At 43.8% G+C, this 14093-nt stretch overlaps 1 protein-coding gene across 1 annotated transcript; it reads left to right on the top strand.

The window, feature by feature from the left end:
• Positions 1–7340: 7340 nt before the first annotated feature.
• LOC102700966 (cytochrome P450 734A2) lies at positions 7341–10120 on the top strand. Its single transcript, XM_040520849.1, has 5 exons — positions 7341–7650; positions 7944–8167; positions 8256–8506; positions 8594–8993; positions 9119–10120. Exons 1-5 carry the CDS (start codon positions 7341–7343, stop codon positions 9605–9607), a joined length of 1674 nt encoding a protein of 557 aa, XP_040376783.1. The 3' UTR covers positions 9608–10120.
• Positions 10121–14093: the final 3973 nt, after the last annotated feature.

Raw genomic sequence — 14093 nt, 5'->3', positions numbered from 1 at the left:
CTCCCTAAACAGATTTTTTATTCTATAAAGGACATCAAATTTGACAACGAATTAACCTGCCAGACGACATAAATGTTCGTAGCGTGGTCATCATCTTCAAACAGAGAAAAATCGACATAAACATAAACAAAACAAAACAAAACAAAACAAAAAAAAAGAAAAGAAAAGCGTGGTCCATGCATGGCGGGACGAACGCACAAAGCCGCGCCGCGTGGATGGATGGATCCATGGCTCGAAAATCCCAAGAGATCGAGACATATATACGCTATACCTAGCTAGCTACAGCTAGCCAACGCCATGGCAGGAACGTTCCTTCGTTCGTTCGCTGCACGCGCGACGAGGCCGGCCGGCGCCGGGTGGCGGAAGCCCGAGCATCGTGCTCCGCTCCGGCAGCCAGACTACACGCCGCACCGCCGTGCGCGAAGTGCATGTGCTAAGCTATACACATATACTATTATCTTAATCATTCTCTGCCACGAAAAACTACGCCGCCGGCCGCCACGCTCGCGCGTGCATGCATGCAGTAAAGCGAGCGAGAGATCGTCGGAGGAATCGCCGAGCTTCCTACTTCGATCGAACTAGCAAAGGAGGCAATTGTTCGGCGTTTGCATGAAAAAAAAAAAAGACATTTGCTTAGTATCTCGAGCTACCGATACCTCGCAGTACCAACTCGTTTCTGATCGTTGGATATAACTGTGCACGTCCTGCTCAGCTAGATCACAATGATGGGATACGATTTAGTACCTCCAGATACCGGTACCTCGAGATATTTTTTGTCTTTTTGTTGGACCGAAGTCAAATGATATATTTGTAAAAAAAAATTGTAAATAAAATTTTTATGTACGAGTTCCTAGCGACCCAGTAAACGAGAATAAAAAATAAACTACGTAAAAAACTTAAAATTAACTCCAATTTAAAGTTAAAAAATTTAAATTTATGCTGGGTGCAAGCGATTACGCTGGCGAGATCTCGATCGTCTCGATCATGGAGGAAAAATTGGAGAGATATTATATAGCGTGTGGGGTATAGAGAAGCTAGTCTTTCGACCGGTCGCGTGGCGAGGAAACGGGAGCGATGTTTGTTCATCGATCTATATATCCATGCATATCTTAGTTAGTTTCCTCGATTGTCGATCGAAGAAAAGATTAAAAAGATAATTACCGATCGTCGAGGTGCCCTAATGGTGCATGGTGTCTAGGGTTTAGATCGACATGGTTCACGATTTGGGGTGACTGATGATGACCAGTGCTGATTGTTTGTTCGTATATGGACATATGGCTGGTGATGTTACCAAAATCTGAGATTATATATATTTGGAGAGTTTTCTCTGAGACGGCGACGTTATATTGAACGTGATGAAATTTATTTTACACTCTTTATAATAATACAGTAGATTAAGTATAGTATGCCGGTGAACTCATGGGTACAAGACTAAACCCTAAAGCCCTTAAATATTACACACATATAATTGTGCTTTCGATAGGAAATTTAATGGGTCCATAATTTATCACTCTCTTATGTTAATGGGTGTACTCATATCCATGTATGTGTGGATTATATATATATATATATATATATATATATATATATATATACATTCCGCTAGATTTTAAGGAAGAAAATTATAGTTGCAATTAATCCATGTATATGTTGTTTGAGATTTGAAAGCGTGAAGAAACATACCAAACCAAATCGATAGACGTACGTACTAGTGACCGGTGTTAGAGTGACTTGCACAACTTAACAAACCAGAACAGTGGGTTCTCTTCTTACAAGTGCTTGCTTCTTTGGCATGTGTCTATGATAGATGTCTACTTTTTCTGGCTTTATCTGGCCTTTGAGATAAAGATTTGTTTGTCCTTTGTGAGAAAAGCTACTTGCTCTTTGGGCAAATATTTGACTTAATGGAAAAGGTGTGTGTACTTATTTCATCAAATGATATACCTGGTCCAGGTTGGTAGCTTCTTGACTTTTCCTACATGTTAACATGTTTTGAGATTCATTAGTTCTTCACCATAGTCATGTACTAAACAAACATGTTATACAATGAGTTATATTTGATGGTATGTACCATATTTAATACATCATTTTTTATATTTTGTATTTGTTACATGTAGACCAATGCATAAAGGTTTTCTGTAAGATATATTGCATGCAGCCTGGGAGCACTTACGTGAGTAGTAGACGAATGAAGAAATGATAACTTTTTTCTTGAGTTAATGATGCTATGTAGGATGATTAATCTGACGTAGATGCATATATACAACACCTATCTCACTGTTGTATATGTTCGTAGGGGGTCCTGGCCATCCTTGATTACTTGTTGCGATATAAACTAAAATAGTATGACCCCGAGGTAAATGTATTTATCCACGACTACTTCAACTCTCCCTTTCTTTCCATGGACTCTGAAAATATTGGTGTAAAAAAACCAATATATACTCCATCTGTGTCATAATATAAGAGATTATGTTTGGGGGGGGTTGAAGTTCAGGCTAGAGAGAAAATGCTAAGATACCTTATTAAATGAGAGGTGATTTACGATATGAGGGTAATTAAGAGTAAAATAGAAAGAAATTTAAATTAGAACTGGTTGTGGGATATCTGTAAAATTCGTTATATTTTTGGACAAGGTAAAGACAACAAAGTATCTTAATATTGTGGGACTTGGTAAAAGAAAGGAAAAATAACAAATATTATCAATATTCATTCAAAGAGAACATGGAAAAAAACTGGTATGTATAGAGGTTTTTTTAAGTGTGTAGAGAGATTTAGCTCTAATCGGCAGCATGCAGGTATATATATACGTGGCGCCAGTTGGGACGGGCCAGCAAGCACGTGCCACGTCTACTTATAATATAATATTGGTTATATATGCTTAATAATTTATGGTCCTTAGGATACTTGAGATTGTAGCAACTTCATTAAAAAAAAAGAGTAATTAATGGTAGTTCTAAAACAGGCCGGGATTTTTTTAAAAAAATCTTGATGAAAATGTTATTAGTATTTAATTTGCAACAAAAATATATAGGGCAGGTGGTTCATGTTTAAATTTAATTTGCCACAACTCTTTATATTACCTCCGGAGTATTATTGTATAATTTGAAGCCTCATCATGTATAGGCTGCAACATAATAATGATATTTCACCGATAAATCACATCAAAATAGAAAAGATGAAGACCCTAATTTATTGAATGGATCATTGATCTTAGCATGCATGACCTGTGTGTACAATGACGGCCAAGTTCTTAGGACAGAAGCATGATCTGTGTGTACTGTATACAATGATAACTGATCTGTTACAGGAGTACAAGCATCAGCATAAAGCTCATGTGGCATGATCTGAGCTACTAATTTATTTATTATCAGTTATTTAATTGATCATTCTCAATGTGCTTTGTATTGTATAATGCTCTATTAAAAAAGGAAAAAATTAAAATAACTCCCACAAGTACTTTTGTATAATTTTTTATCGCCTTTTTTCTTTTACTGTTTTGTAACCTTTGGAAAGAAAAAAGTTATTGACAAAAAAACATTTCTTATATGTATAAAAGATACGACTCTCAAGCATTTGCATTATATATAGGTTTGTCCAACTTTCTCCAAGACCTTCTTAAAAGGAAGGTGTGGTGGTGATAAGCGTCGAATCTACCACCCTCACTTCGATCCACCACTAACTATAAAAAATTTTAACCAAAAATAGTAGAAGTTGATTTTGACCATTATCAACCTGGTACACTAACAATAAATACATCACTTTTTAGGGAATGAAAGATTTTGTTTTGCAATTAATTAATGTGTCGATGCGATTTTTTACATTCCATAATAAACATTTTACTAGAAATCGAGATGTAAAAAACGGAATGTTTATTTTGAATAACTTGAGTTTGCAAGGCCACAAATCAAAAAAAGAAAAAGAAAAAAAACAAAACCAAAAGGAAATAAAATAAAAGGTATTTGCATTTGCGATGTTGATCCTTCCACGTACATGGATGTACACACATACATATCATGCATGGGTGCTAAGCACTGTGGGAATTAATTAAAACAGTTCAATTATTATGAGAGCACCATCCAGTGTAGCAGCTAGCTAGCAGCACACACAACCTTAATTAATTAAGCCAATCGATCATCATACAAATAAAAGTGATCAGTGCCCTAAACCACACAGAGATAAGGCTTTGCTGCACTGTGATCTCGCTATCCATGTTGAGCTATGGCATTGCAGGCACAATGAGACAGAGAATTAATTAATGTGCCAAATTGCACTTTTGTCCGTCTGGAAACAGTTCTTGAATAGCTTTAGCAATTATGGAAGGGTAAACAGTGTTAGCAACCGTGTATATGTCCTTGAAAATGTGTTCAACATTATCCTGAAAAAATAGCTGGTCAAAGACTCAAAGGCAGGAACAACCGGCATAGTGTCATACTGTGATGCAAACATATATACTTCCCCCTGAATGGTAAAACAAAACTTAAATTTTTATCCTCAAATTTAAATTTAGAGTTAATTTTAGAGTTTTTCATCATAGTTTATTTTCCGGCCTTGGATTTTAGAATGTGTATATAAAAATTTTATTCATAAGTTACCTTTCATTTACAAATACCTCATATTTTTCTATATAACGAAAAATGATTACATCTCCGGCCGCTTGAGAAACATATGGCCCCATGTCCAAGGGTCAGTCAATATCGCTAACACAATAATCAACCAGCTAGCTAGTGCTAGTATTATGCATCTGCAATATCTGTGAATCTATCGACCATCGTAGTCATCTCTTCGCTTCTGTCTATGCTCTTATAAGCTGAATTTAAATATTTAACCTAAATTTAAAAATTAATTTTGTGATTTTTTTTCATCGTAGTTTAATTTTTTATCCTTTTACTTCAGATCTCTAAGAACACATATATAAAAATTTTATTCACGGATAATTTTATGACATCGATCATCGTGCATAGTCATAGACCACACCAATAGCAGCAGCAACAGGAAGCTAGCACGCCACCACAAAGGTGGTGTTTAGTTGCCAAAATTTTTTTAGCAAAAACGTCACATCGAACGTTTGACCGGATGTCGGAAGGGGTTTTCGGACACAAATGAAAAAACAAATTTCACGGCTAGCTTAGAAACCGCGAGACGAATCTTTTGAGCTAATTAACCGTCATTAGCACATGCTGGTTACTGTAACACTTATGACTAATCATAGACTAATTAAGTTCAAAAGATTTATCTCAAGGTTTCTTCCATAACTGTGCAATTAGTTTTTTTGGTTCATCTATGTTTAATGCTTTATTTAGGTGTCCAAAAATTCGATGTGATGTTTTTGAAAAAAATTTAGCAACTAAACACCACCATATTTGCCGCCACGAAATGGCTGCACATCGAGGTCAAGGTCACTCACTGCATTTCAGCATCAGACAGGCATGATATATCTCGCCCTCCAGGAACAGTAGGGCTGCCACCGGGAGCCCATACACAAAAGGCGCGACGAACGGACGGACGCTCTTTTCCCAGGTTTTAGAGGACCCAAAAAACACACACACACCCAGAGAGAGAGAGAGAGAGAGGGGTCGTCTTCCCAAGGATCTGGCCAATCATCATTGCCATATCACGCAGCCATCGGCGCTCCTATTGCCCCATAGTGACCTTGTCTGCCTGTGTGCTGATTGCTGCCCTTGTTATGTTTATATATTTAGGATTTTTCATATCTTGGTTTGCCTCTTTTTCTTTAATCGTCCAGATGAAGAGATATTCACAATATTGCTTCAACTTTTAGTTAATTTGAAAGATAGGAAAACTAGGATTTTAGTTTATGCTTATGCTATGATAATTTACCCAAGAGGAAAATAGCCCGAGTACACTGTACTTGACAGAATCATCCGCCTAAAATATAAAACCAGACATCCCTTTTAACTTTTTCCAAACCGAACGAATATCCCCCGCCCTCTCTCTAAAAAGTGTTCTTGGCAAATTCGTCCTGAGTAGAAACACGTGGTGCCAACGTGACAATTAATCAACACTATTTTTTTAGGCAAAATTTGCTACAGGGCATCGAAAAAACATGTAATTAGCCGGTGGACACCGCAAGATCACGAATTTGCTACAGAGCACCACAAAAATATGGTAATTAGCTACCGGGCACTCCGGCCAATTTTTTATTATTTTCAAAGTCAAAAATTCTAAAAATGACAAGATTACCCTCGGTGGCCAACCCGTTATTATTTTGCCTATTGAATACTCTAACAAATAAATTATTTTTCAACCAAATTGTGCGTGGAATTGTAGATGGTACACCCCTCTTCCAAACACCATATGACAGATTTAAATTTGAGGATAAGACAAGTTCTAAGAACTCGTTTAAAATAATATTTAGCAACTCGAAAAGGTAGAGTTTTTTTAGGGTGAAAACGAAAGTGGGGTGAATTTAGGCATGATTAATTCCATTTAGGATTACTGTAGTCTAGATTATAGAGCTAGATGATATAAGCTGGATAATTATAAGCTAGAGTAGAATTATCTATGAGTTATTTGTTTCTTTGAATTATTCGAGGTTTGGAGTACTAGGTTTGCAAGATACTAGAGTCTAGAGTCTAAGATGTCCTTAACTATTTTGGATTAATGGATGACAAAGTGTATAATTACTTTGCATTACCAAGGGAATGAGTCTATAGCCACCCAATAACCTAAAAAAAACACCTCACCCAAGGGTTGTAAGTTCAAAATGCCCTTAATGAGCTTATCGCATTACATTTTTCTGAGCTCTAGTTTATAATAAACTACCGTAATAATCTATGTGTTTGATTCAAATTGCTTCTAATATTCTAGATTATATGAATTATCTAATTCTATTTTAGCACAAACGACTGAATTGACTAACACAATTTTAAAATTTATGTTAAAAAAAACCATACGAGAAATTCTTACAAAACTATTTACACAATACACAAGCTTAAAAAGCGTAGTCAAAATCGATAATCGTCTTCTCTCCCCCCCTGTCCACACCAAACACATCTCCACAGGCCAACACCATCCATCCCAGACCCAAAGCTCCCTCCCAACATGGTCAATTAAACAAGAAAGTGCCAAACCCAACCTCGTTGACCCTTCGCAACGAAAAACACACCTCTCTCCTCTCTCTTCGTCTCAGCCACCTCCTCCCGGCCCCATCGCCGCCGGCCTCCCCCGCCCCCAGCCTCCCACTATATAACACTCCTCGCCTCGACGCCTTCCCCTTCTCACACGAGGAGCCAGCTCCCCCCGCCATTGCCACACACACGCACACGAGCAAGCTCGCTCTGCTGGCCTTGCTCTGTTTCTTGGAACAGAGCGGGTGGGAAATGGAGGAGGTGTCCGCCGGCGGCGCGGGGTGGATGACGTGGAGGGCGGCCGCGGCGGGCGTGGCGCTGTGGGTGGCGCTGCACGTGGCGGCGAGGCTGGCGGACGCGCTGTGGTGGCGGCCGCGGCGGCTGGAGGCGCACTTCGCGGCGCAGGGGGTGCGCGGGCCGCCGTACCGATTCCTGCTCGGCTCGGTGCGGGAGATGGTGGCGCTCATGGTGGAGGCCTCCTCCAAGCCCATGTCGCCTCCCACCTCCCACAACGCGCTCCCGCGGGTCCTCGCCTTCTACCACTACTGGCGCAAGATCTACGGTGAGCTTGGGTTTCTCGCCTTCTCCGTCCGCGTCCGCCGCCGCCGCCGCTCTGCGGCATGTGTCGCGTGGCAGTGGCGCGGTTAAATCGCTCATCTTTTTGGGTGGTTTTGGTTGCATCTGCTGCTTGATCCCTTCTTCTCTGTGTTGTGTCTGCTTGTGACCAGAGCTCAGCTTTTGTCTCCTAGTTGTCAGCTCAGCTCTCGGTTTCTCTCTCTATCTCTTGCTTGGCGCCGCCATTGATGGTGGAAGTGATGAGCTTGGATTGATGGGGGGATGGGCGATGGTGTGCAGGGCATAGGTTCTTGATTTGGTTCGGGCCGACGCCGCGGCTGACGGTGGCGGAGCCGGAGCTGATCAAGGAGATCTTCCTGACGCGCGCCGACGCGTTCGACCGCTACGAGGCGCACCCCGTCGTGCGGCAGCTCGAGGGCGACGGCCTCGTCAGCCTCCACGGCGACAAGTGGGCGCTCCACCGCCGCGTCCTCGCCGACGCCTTCTACCCGGACAACCTGAACGTACGCGCTGCTGCTGCTCGCTATCTGCTTCGTGTTCGTCCATGGCGGGCGCTGATCGATGATGGCCTTCATATTTTTGTTGCTGCAGAGGTTGATACCGCACGTCGGCAAGTCGTTGGCGGCGCTGGCGGCGAAGTGGGGCGCGATGGCGGAGGCCGGGGGGAGCGGCGAGGTGGAGGTGGACGTGGCGGAGTGGTTCCAGGCGGTGACGGAGGAGGCCATCACGCGCGCCACCTTCGGCCGCAGCTACGACGACGGCCGCGTCGTGTTCGCCATGCAGGGCCAGCTCATGGCCTTCGCCTCCGAGGCCTTCAGCAAGGTCCTCGTCCCCGGCTACCGGTATGCGCCGCCGCCGCCGCCATTGATCCATCTCGAATTAATCCACCCTCCAAAATTGACCGAACAAAACGCACGTTCTCGCCGCAGGTTCTTGCCGACCAAGAAGAACAGGCTGTCATGGAGGCTGGACAGGGAGATACGGCGGAGCCTGACGAGGCTCATCGGCCGGCGCAGCAACGAGGCCGAGGAGGGCGAGAAGGCCGACGCCGGCAACTTCCGCGACCTGCTCGGCCTTATGATCAATGCCGCCTCCCCGGCCGCCGCCGGCAACAAGCACCCCACGCCGGCGATCCCCGTCGAGGACATGGTGGAGGAATGCAAGACCTTCTTCTTCGCCGGCAAGCAGACGACCACCAACCTCCTCACGTGGGCCACCGTGCTCCTCGCCATGCACCCGGACTGGCAGGACCGCGCCCGCCGCGAGGTGCTCGACGTCTGCGGCGCCGACGAGCTCCCCTCCAAGGAGCACCTCCCCAAGCTCAAAACTGTACGCCGGCCCCACCACCACCTCCCTCCCTCAAAAATTCGCCACCCATGGCGCGCCGCGGGGGGCACCACGGTCACTTCCACACCACGCTAACCAACATCCCACTTCCTTGTCCATGTGCGCAGCTTGGAATGATCATCAGCGAGACGCTCCGGCTGTACCCGCCGGCGGTCGCCACCATCCGCCGCGCCAAGGTCGACGTCCGCCTCTCCGACGGCTGCATGATCCCGCGCGATATGGAGCTCCTCATCCCGATCATGGCCGTCCACCACGACGCCAGGTACTGGGGCCCCGACGCCGCGCAGTTCAACCCGGCGCGGTTCGCCGGCGGCGCGTCCAGGGCGGCGAAGCACCCCATGGCGTACATACCGTTCGGGCTAGGGTCCCGGATGTGCGTCGGCCAGAACCTGGCGCGCCTCGAGGCCAAGCTCGCCATGGCCGTCCTCCTCCAGCGCTTCCACTTCAGGCCTTCCCCGAACTACGTGCACGCGCCGACGGTGCTGATGCTCCTCTATCCGCAATACGGAGCGCCGTTGATCTTCCGTCCACTCTCGCCGCCGCCGCATCCATCCGACCAAACAGTATCACCCGCCGCTACATATGCAGTACAGTAGAGGATCCTACTCTCATCACACCCATCAGACCCAACCGACCCAATAGTATTACTCGTCGCCGGTGCATATGCGGTACACCTCTTATTCTCATCGTGTTCATCCGACCGAATAGTAGATGATCTCGTTGCCATTGCATCCATCCAACCCAACCAACGGTATCGCCCGCTGCACACGCAGTATTTCGCGAGATCATAGGACATGTTGAAAATGACCCAGATGCCCCCATCCTTCACCTCCTGTGTATAGCTCATGCCAAGTGACACAAAAAGCCAAGAAGCACTAACTTTTTGTCCTAGACTGTGGCTTGGGGCCCCACCCAGGTTGCCAAGAATACCCTCCTTAACAGACCGGATCAGACCCAGCCTTTTTAAGATTTGATGACACACAGCAATGTGGGCCCCACCTCTCTGCCCCTCCTTTTCTTTTGTTGCCTTGCCTATGGCTTCTGGTGTATGTAATTGTATAGAGCTTTTATTCCATCTCTCCTATACAAGAAGAAGAACAAGAAAATTCTGAGCAGAAAAAAAAATGAATTTTGAAGAAAAAGAAGAAGAAGGAAAAAAAGTAGTGTAGTTTTTTTGTCTACCTTCCACACGGCATTCCTCTTCTTTTGCCGGTCTCTTTCTTTGTGTGGTCGGTGATCCTGCTTAATATACAAAGAACTGCGTAATTAACAAGCCCAAAGCTCTGCTCTTCGGTGACCCAATTTGTGCAGGCATGCCTGGCCCTACAAACAGCTTACATGATTCATCATTTGGACAAAGTTTATAAGTGAGTGTGTCAGTTGGATGTGGTCTCCCCGGCCAGTGTCTTGTTTTTCCTTTTTAACAACCATTAGGAGACCTTGTTTAGAAAAAACATCCACCAGAGAAGGCAATTTTTATTCTAAGCTGAGTATATAATTTGAACATAGTTTTGTGCCATGCTTATTCACGTGGTATTCCTCTCCGGTTACGTGGCATGACCAAAATGTTTGTTTTCGAGAATGCGGTTCCGAGTGGCCTAGTTGCCTATCTTTGAAATTTTATTCAAAAGGGGTTCAAATATAATAAAAACCTGATGGTAAATTAACAAATTGACATTTTCGAAATGAGATTTTTACTCAATCGTATGATAATCTTAAAATAGGTTTTCACGAGCACCATGGCAACTGTACATAATTATCCAAGCATAGAAACTTCCATTTTGTGTCAACCTCAAATGCATAACAAAATCCATATTTTCTGATCAAGTGCTATCTAACCAGCCAGCCACAAGCTAAGTAAAATAAAAAGAAAAAGAAAAGAGAGAGAGAAAGAACCAGATCAAGCAGAGGCTGGAATTAATGGATGCATGCATGTCAATGGCAGTGCTAGCTACTGAAAAAAAAAACATATTGTAGGCGTACGTGGTGGGGCCACCCCGCCGGCGATCGAGAGGGAGCAGCCAAAACCCAGCAGGGCGGGGCCGGCGACGGCCATGGCGACGGCGACGGCGAGCGAAGGCAGAGGAGACGGCGGATCGCTGCGTGTGCCGCCTGTCCTTCTGGAGCTAAGCTGTCACTGCCGCGAGGAGCATTCCCGGACAGCCACGCAAGCGGACACCGTGTCTTCCTCCCTCCCTCCCTCTCTCCCGGGAGACCGGGCCACTGCCCGTTGTGCCATCATCGAGATCCGCCAATGAAAGGAGATTTGGGAGGGGGAGGGGGAGGAGATCTACCACGTGCCTGATTTTCACGGCACGCGTGGTGTGGCGGTACGATGGTAGCAGTAAGATGTTGGGTGATATATGTTCGATCGTATGGGACTCGTGTTGTCCGTCGTTAGTAATATAGAAGTGATGGGTGTAGTGTTCGATCGTGCGGCTCGGGCTGTTTAGGGGGGACGGTTGTTGTGATTTTCCGGCACGCGGTGGTAGCAGTAAGATGGTGGGATTATATGTTTGAATGTGCGGCGTAGGCGGTTCTTTGAGGATATGGTTATCGTTGAGCATGAGGAATAGTCGATAGAGACGTAGATATGAACCGACGTGTTGCTCTGACTTTATTTCGATGTGTGCCGCGCAGTTTTATCACTTCTACAGCTGATCCTATTTGATAGAGACGTAGACATGACCTGGCCTGCTGTTTTGACTTTGCTCCAGACTTATGTCATTTTATTACTTCTAGAGTTGTGAATTCTTGATGGTGACCCATATGGTTTAGTCAAAAGAAAGCATTTTCTCTTGTTGACGAAGCATAGCAAAAATACTGCCATGTCAAAGTGGTACGTATGCACACAACCCATTCCACACTTCAACCCTCAGGACAAAGCATTACTTGTTGGGTTATAACGACGGAATTTGTAAGCTACTAGCAGTAGTAGTGTCCAAAAGACATGATGCATGAGTGGTTGAGATAGAAGAAAAACAATAAGAGAGGTCAATGTCTAACACGAATTTTTTTTTAAAAAAAATTGGTTGAACACCAAATGTATTTTGCTCAATCAATCCTGAGGAGTGAGAACTCATCTCTCACACACAGAATTTCCAAGTGGTTGATGGCCTCATCGACCAGCTTTTCAACGGAAAACCTCCCATGTATACCACAGGGTAGATTTGATTTGTGTTGGATCATCGTGATAATGAAATGTATGTGTGGTTGTTTACTGGTCCAACCAACTTAAATGAAGTGGCATGTTTTTTTATACATGTGCCACACTTTATCTATCTATCTAGATTATTTATTGAGCAATGGTATACATACAGGTTTTACTTTTTTTCTAAATAATAATGATAGACTCATCTTTTCGCTTTTATTTATGCTTATAAACCAAACTTTAAATTTTTAACCTTAAATTTGGAATTAATTTTTTGGTTTTTCATCGTAGTTTATTTTTCAGTATATGCTTTTATATCTATAAGAGCACATATATAAAAGTTTTATTCACAAATTGTTTTTCATTTGTAAATACGTTGTTTCGTATTTTCTCTCAAAAAGCCAAACAATCACTGCCTAACAGTAAAGTTTTATGCAGCATCATAAATAAAAACTTCTTGTCAGTTTTTGGTATTTGTCAATCGCCTAATTTCTTGTCCTAATTATACAAGTAAATAAACTAGTATAATAATAATTATTATCTGAGGTCGGAGGGACATAATGTGTAGGTAGAGAGCAGTGTGGATGGCGATGTTTAGGTTGCTAAAAGACGGACGGTCCCAAGATAGGGGTGCCCATTTTTGCCAGCATGCAGGGCAGCAGCCCCCCAAAACCAAAAGCCCTTATTATTATGCAGTACACCGGGAAATTAAAAAAAAAGTACACCTCTTTCCTGGCATTCCAAATCACTGGTCCAATGGAAGCCATCAATCATTGATGAACAGAGCAGAAATGCCCACACAGTTGCATTGCTTTGTGTTGCTGTGCCTTGCATTCCTCACCAGGTGTTCCTGAATTCCTCCTGATAGGATAAGTCCTCCCCCCACACCCTGTGCAATGCCAATTCAGTTTACTGCTGTTGCTGCACATCTTGATTGACATTTTTCCTCTCATTTCTTTTGTGTGTGTGTGTGTGTGTGTTTGTGTGTGTTCTTGTCATTTCCATTTGGCTGCAAGAACTTCTGCATGCAAGGAGAGGATGAGATAAGGGACACCCCACCACAAACTCATTGATCTTTGCTCTTGAAGAGATCTCCAATAATTTGGTGCAAATTCAGAAGTGGTCTGGTTTGGTTTGGTTTGTCATGTGTGTAAAAATTCTGGTCCCCTTGGAAAGCATGTGGGAGAGAGGAGAGGGGGATTCATGGTTACTTGCTGCAGTTACTGCACCTGGCCTTTGATAAAGAAAAAATGATATAGGAAGGGAAGCCATGTGCTTCTCAATGGCTCATGGCATTATTGTTATGTTTTCATCAGCCTCACTCTCAAGATGTGCAGTCTGGTTTGTCTCCAATGTTTCAGAAGGAAGCCATTGCACTGTACTTGTTCATGGCAACTTGCCCTCGGCCGACATGAGTAGTAAGGGCTCGATGCCGTTTTCGACATCCTAAGCATGCCCTTTTACTCACAAAATGTGGCCTGAAAAGATGTGAGGGGAGAGCAATTTAGTGAAGTTTGCATGATCGGTTGTCACAGACAGTAATCTGAAAGTGTGCAGATTTTGTTGTCATGTACTATGTGCATAGGCCTTGCTTTAGGGAACAGCCCTACTAATGACAAACAAAAGCATGATATGCTACATCATTGCTTCTTCTTTTTTTTTGCAGTGTGGAGAAAAAAAAAAACTGGAGTTGGGAGAAGGAACAGTGCAGGGTGCATTATTGATCACAGTTCAGAATTCAGATAGGAGATGGATGGAATGGTGCTTTCAGATTCAGAACTATAGCCCTTCATGGCAGGGAAGGGATGGCTGGTAGGAAGCAGGGCCTTCACCACTAGGGCATTTTGTCCTACTCACCACGCAAATGGCTCACTAGTATATTGCTCACTCTGATTCTGATGTTCCTTCAGGCCCCTACACCATCACAACCC

Source organism: Oryza brachyantha, chromosome 2, assembly GCF_000231095.2.
Source record: "Oryza brachyantha chromosome 2, ObraRS2, whole genome shotgun sequence".
Taxonomy (NCBI): domain Eukaryota; kingdom Viridiplantae; phylum Streptophyta; class Magnoliopsida; order Poales; family Poaceae; genus Oryza; species Oryza brachyantha.
This window is presented reverse-complemented; position numbering and strand designations above follow the sequence as displayed.

Bases quoted from the DNA above. Each gene is read 5' to 3' on its own strand.
- LOC102700966 (XM_040520849.1), top strand. From the start codon at position 7,341: ATGGAGGAGGTGTCCGCCGGCGGCGCGGGGTGGATGACGTGGAGGGCG. The intron at 8,168-8,255 runs GTACGCGCTGCT...TTGTTGCTGCAG, and splicing joins TCTACCCGGACAACCTGAAC to AGGTTGATACCGCACGTCGG. The intron at 8,507-8,593 runs GTATGCGCCGCC...TTCTCGCCGCAG, and splicing joins GTCCTCGTCCCCGGCTACCG to GTTCTTGCCGACCAAGAAGA.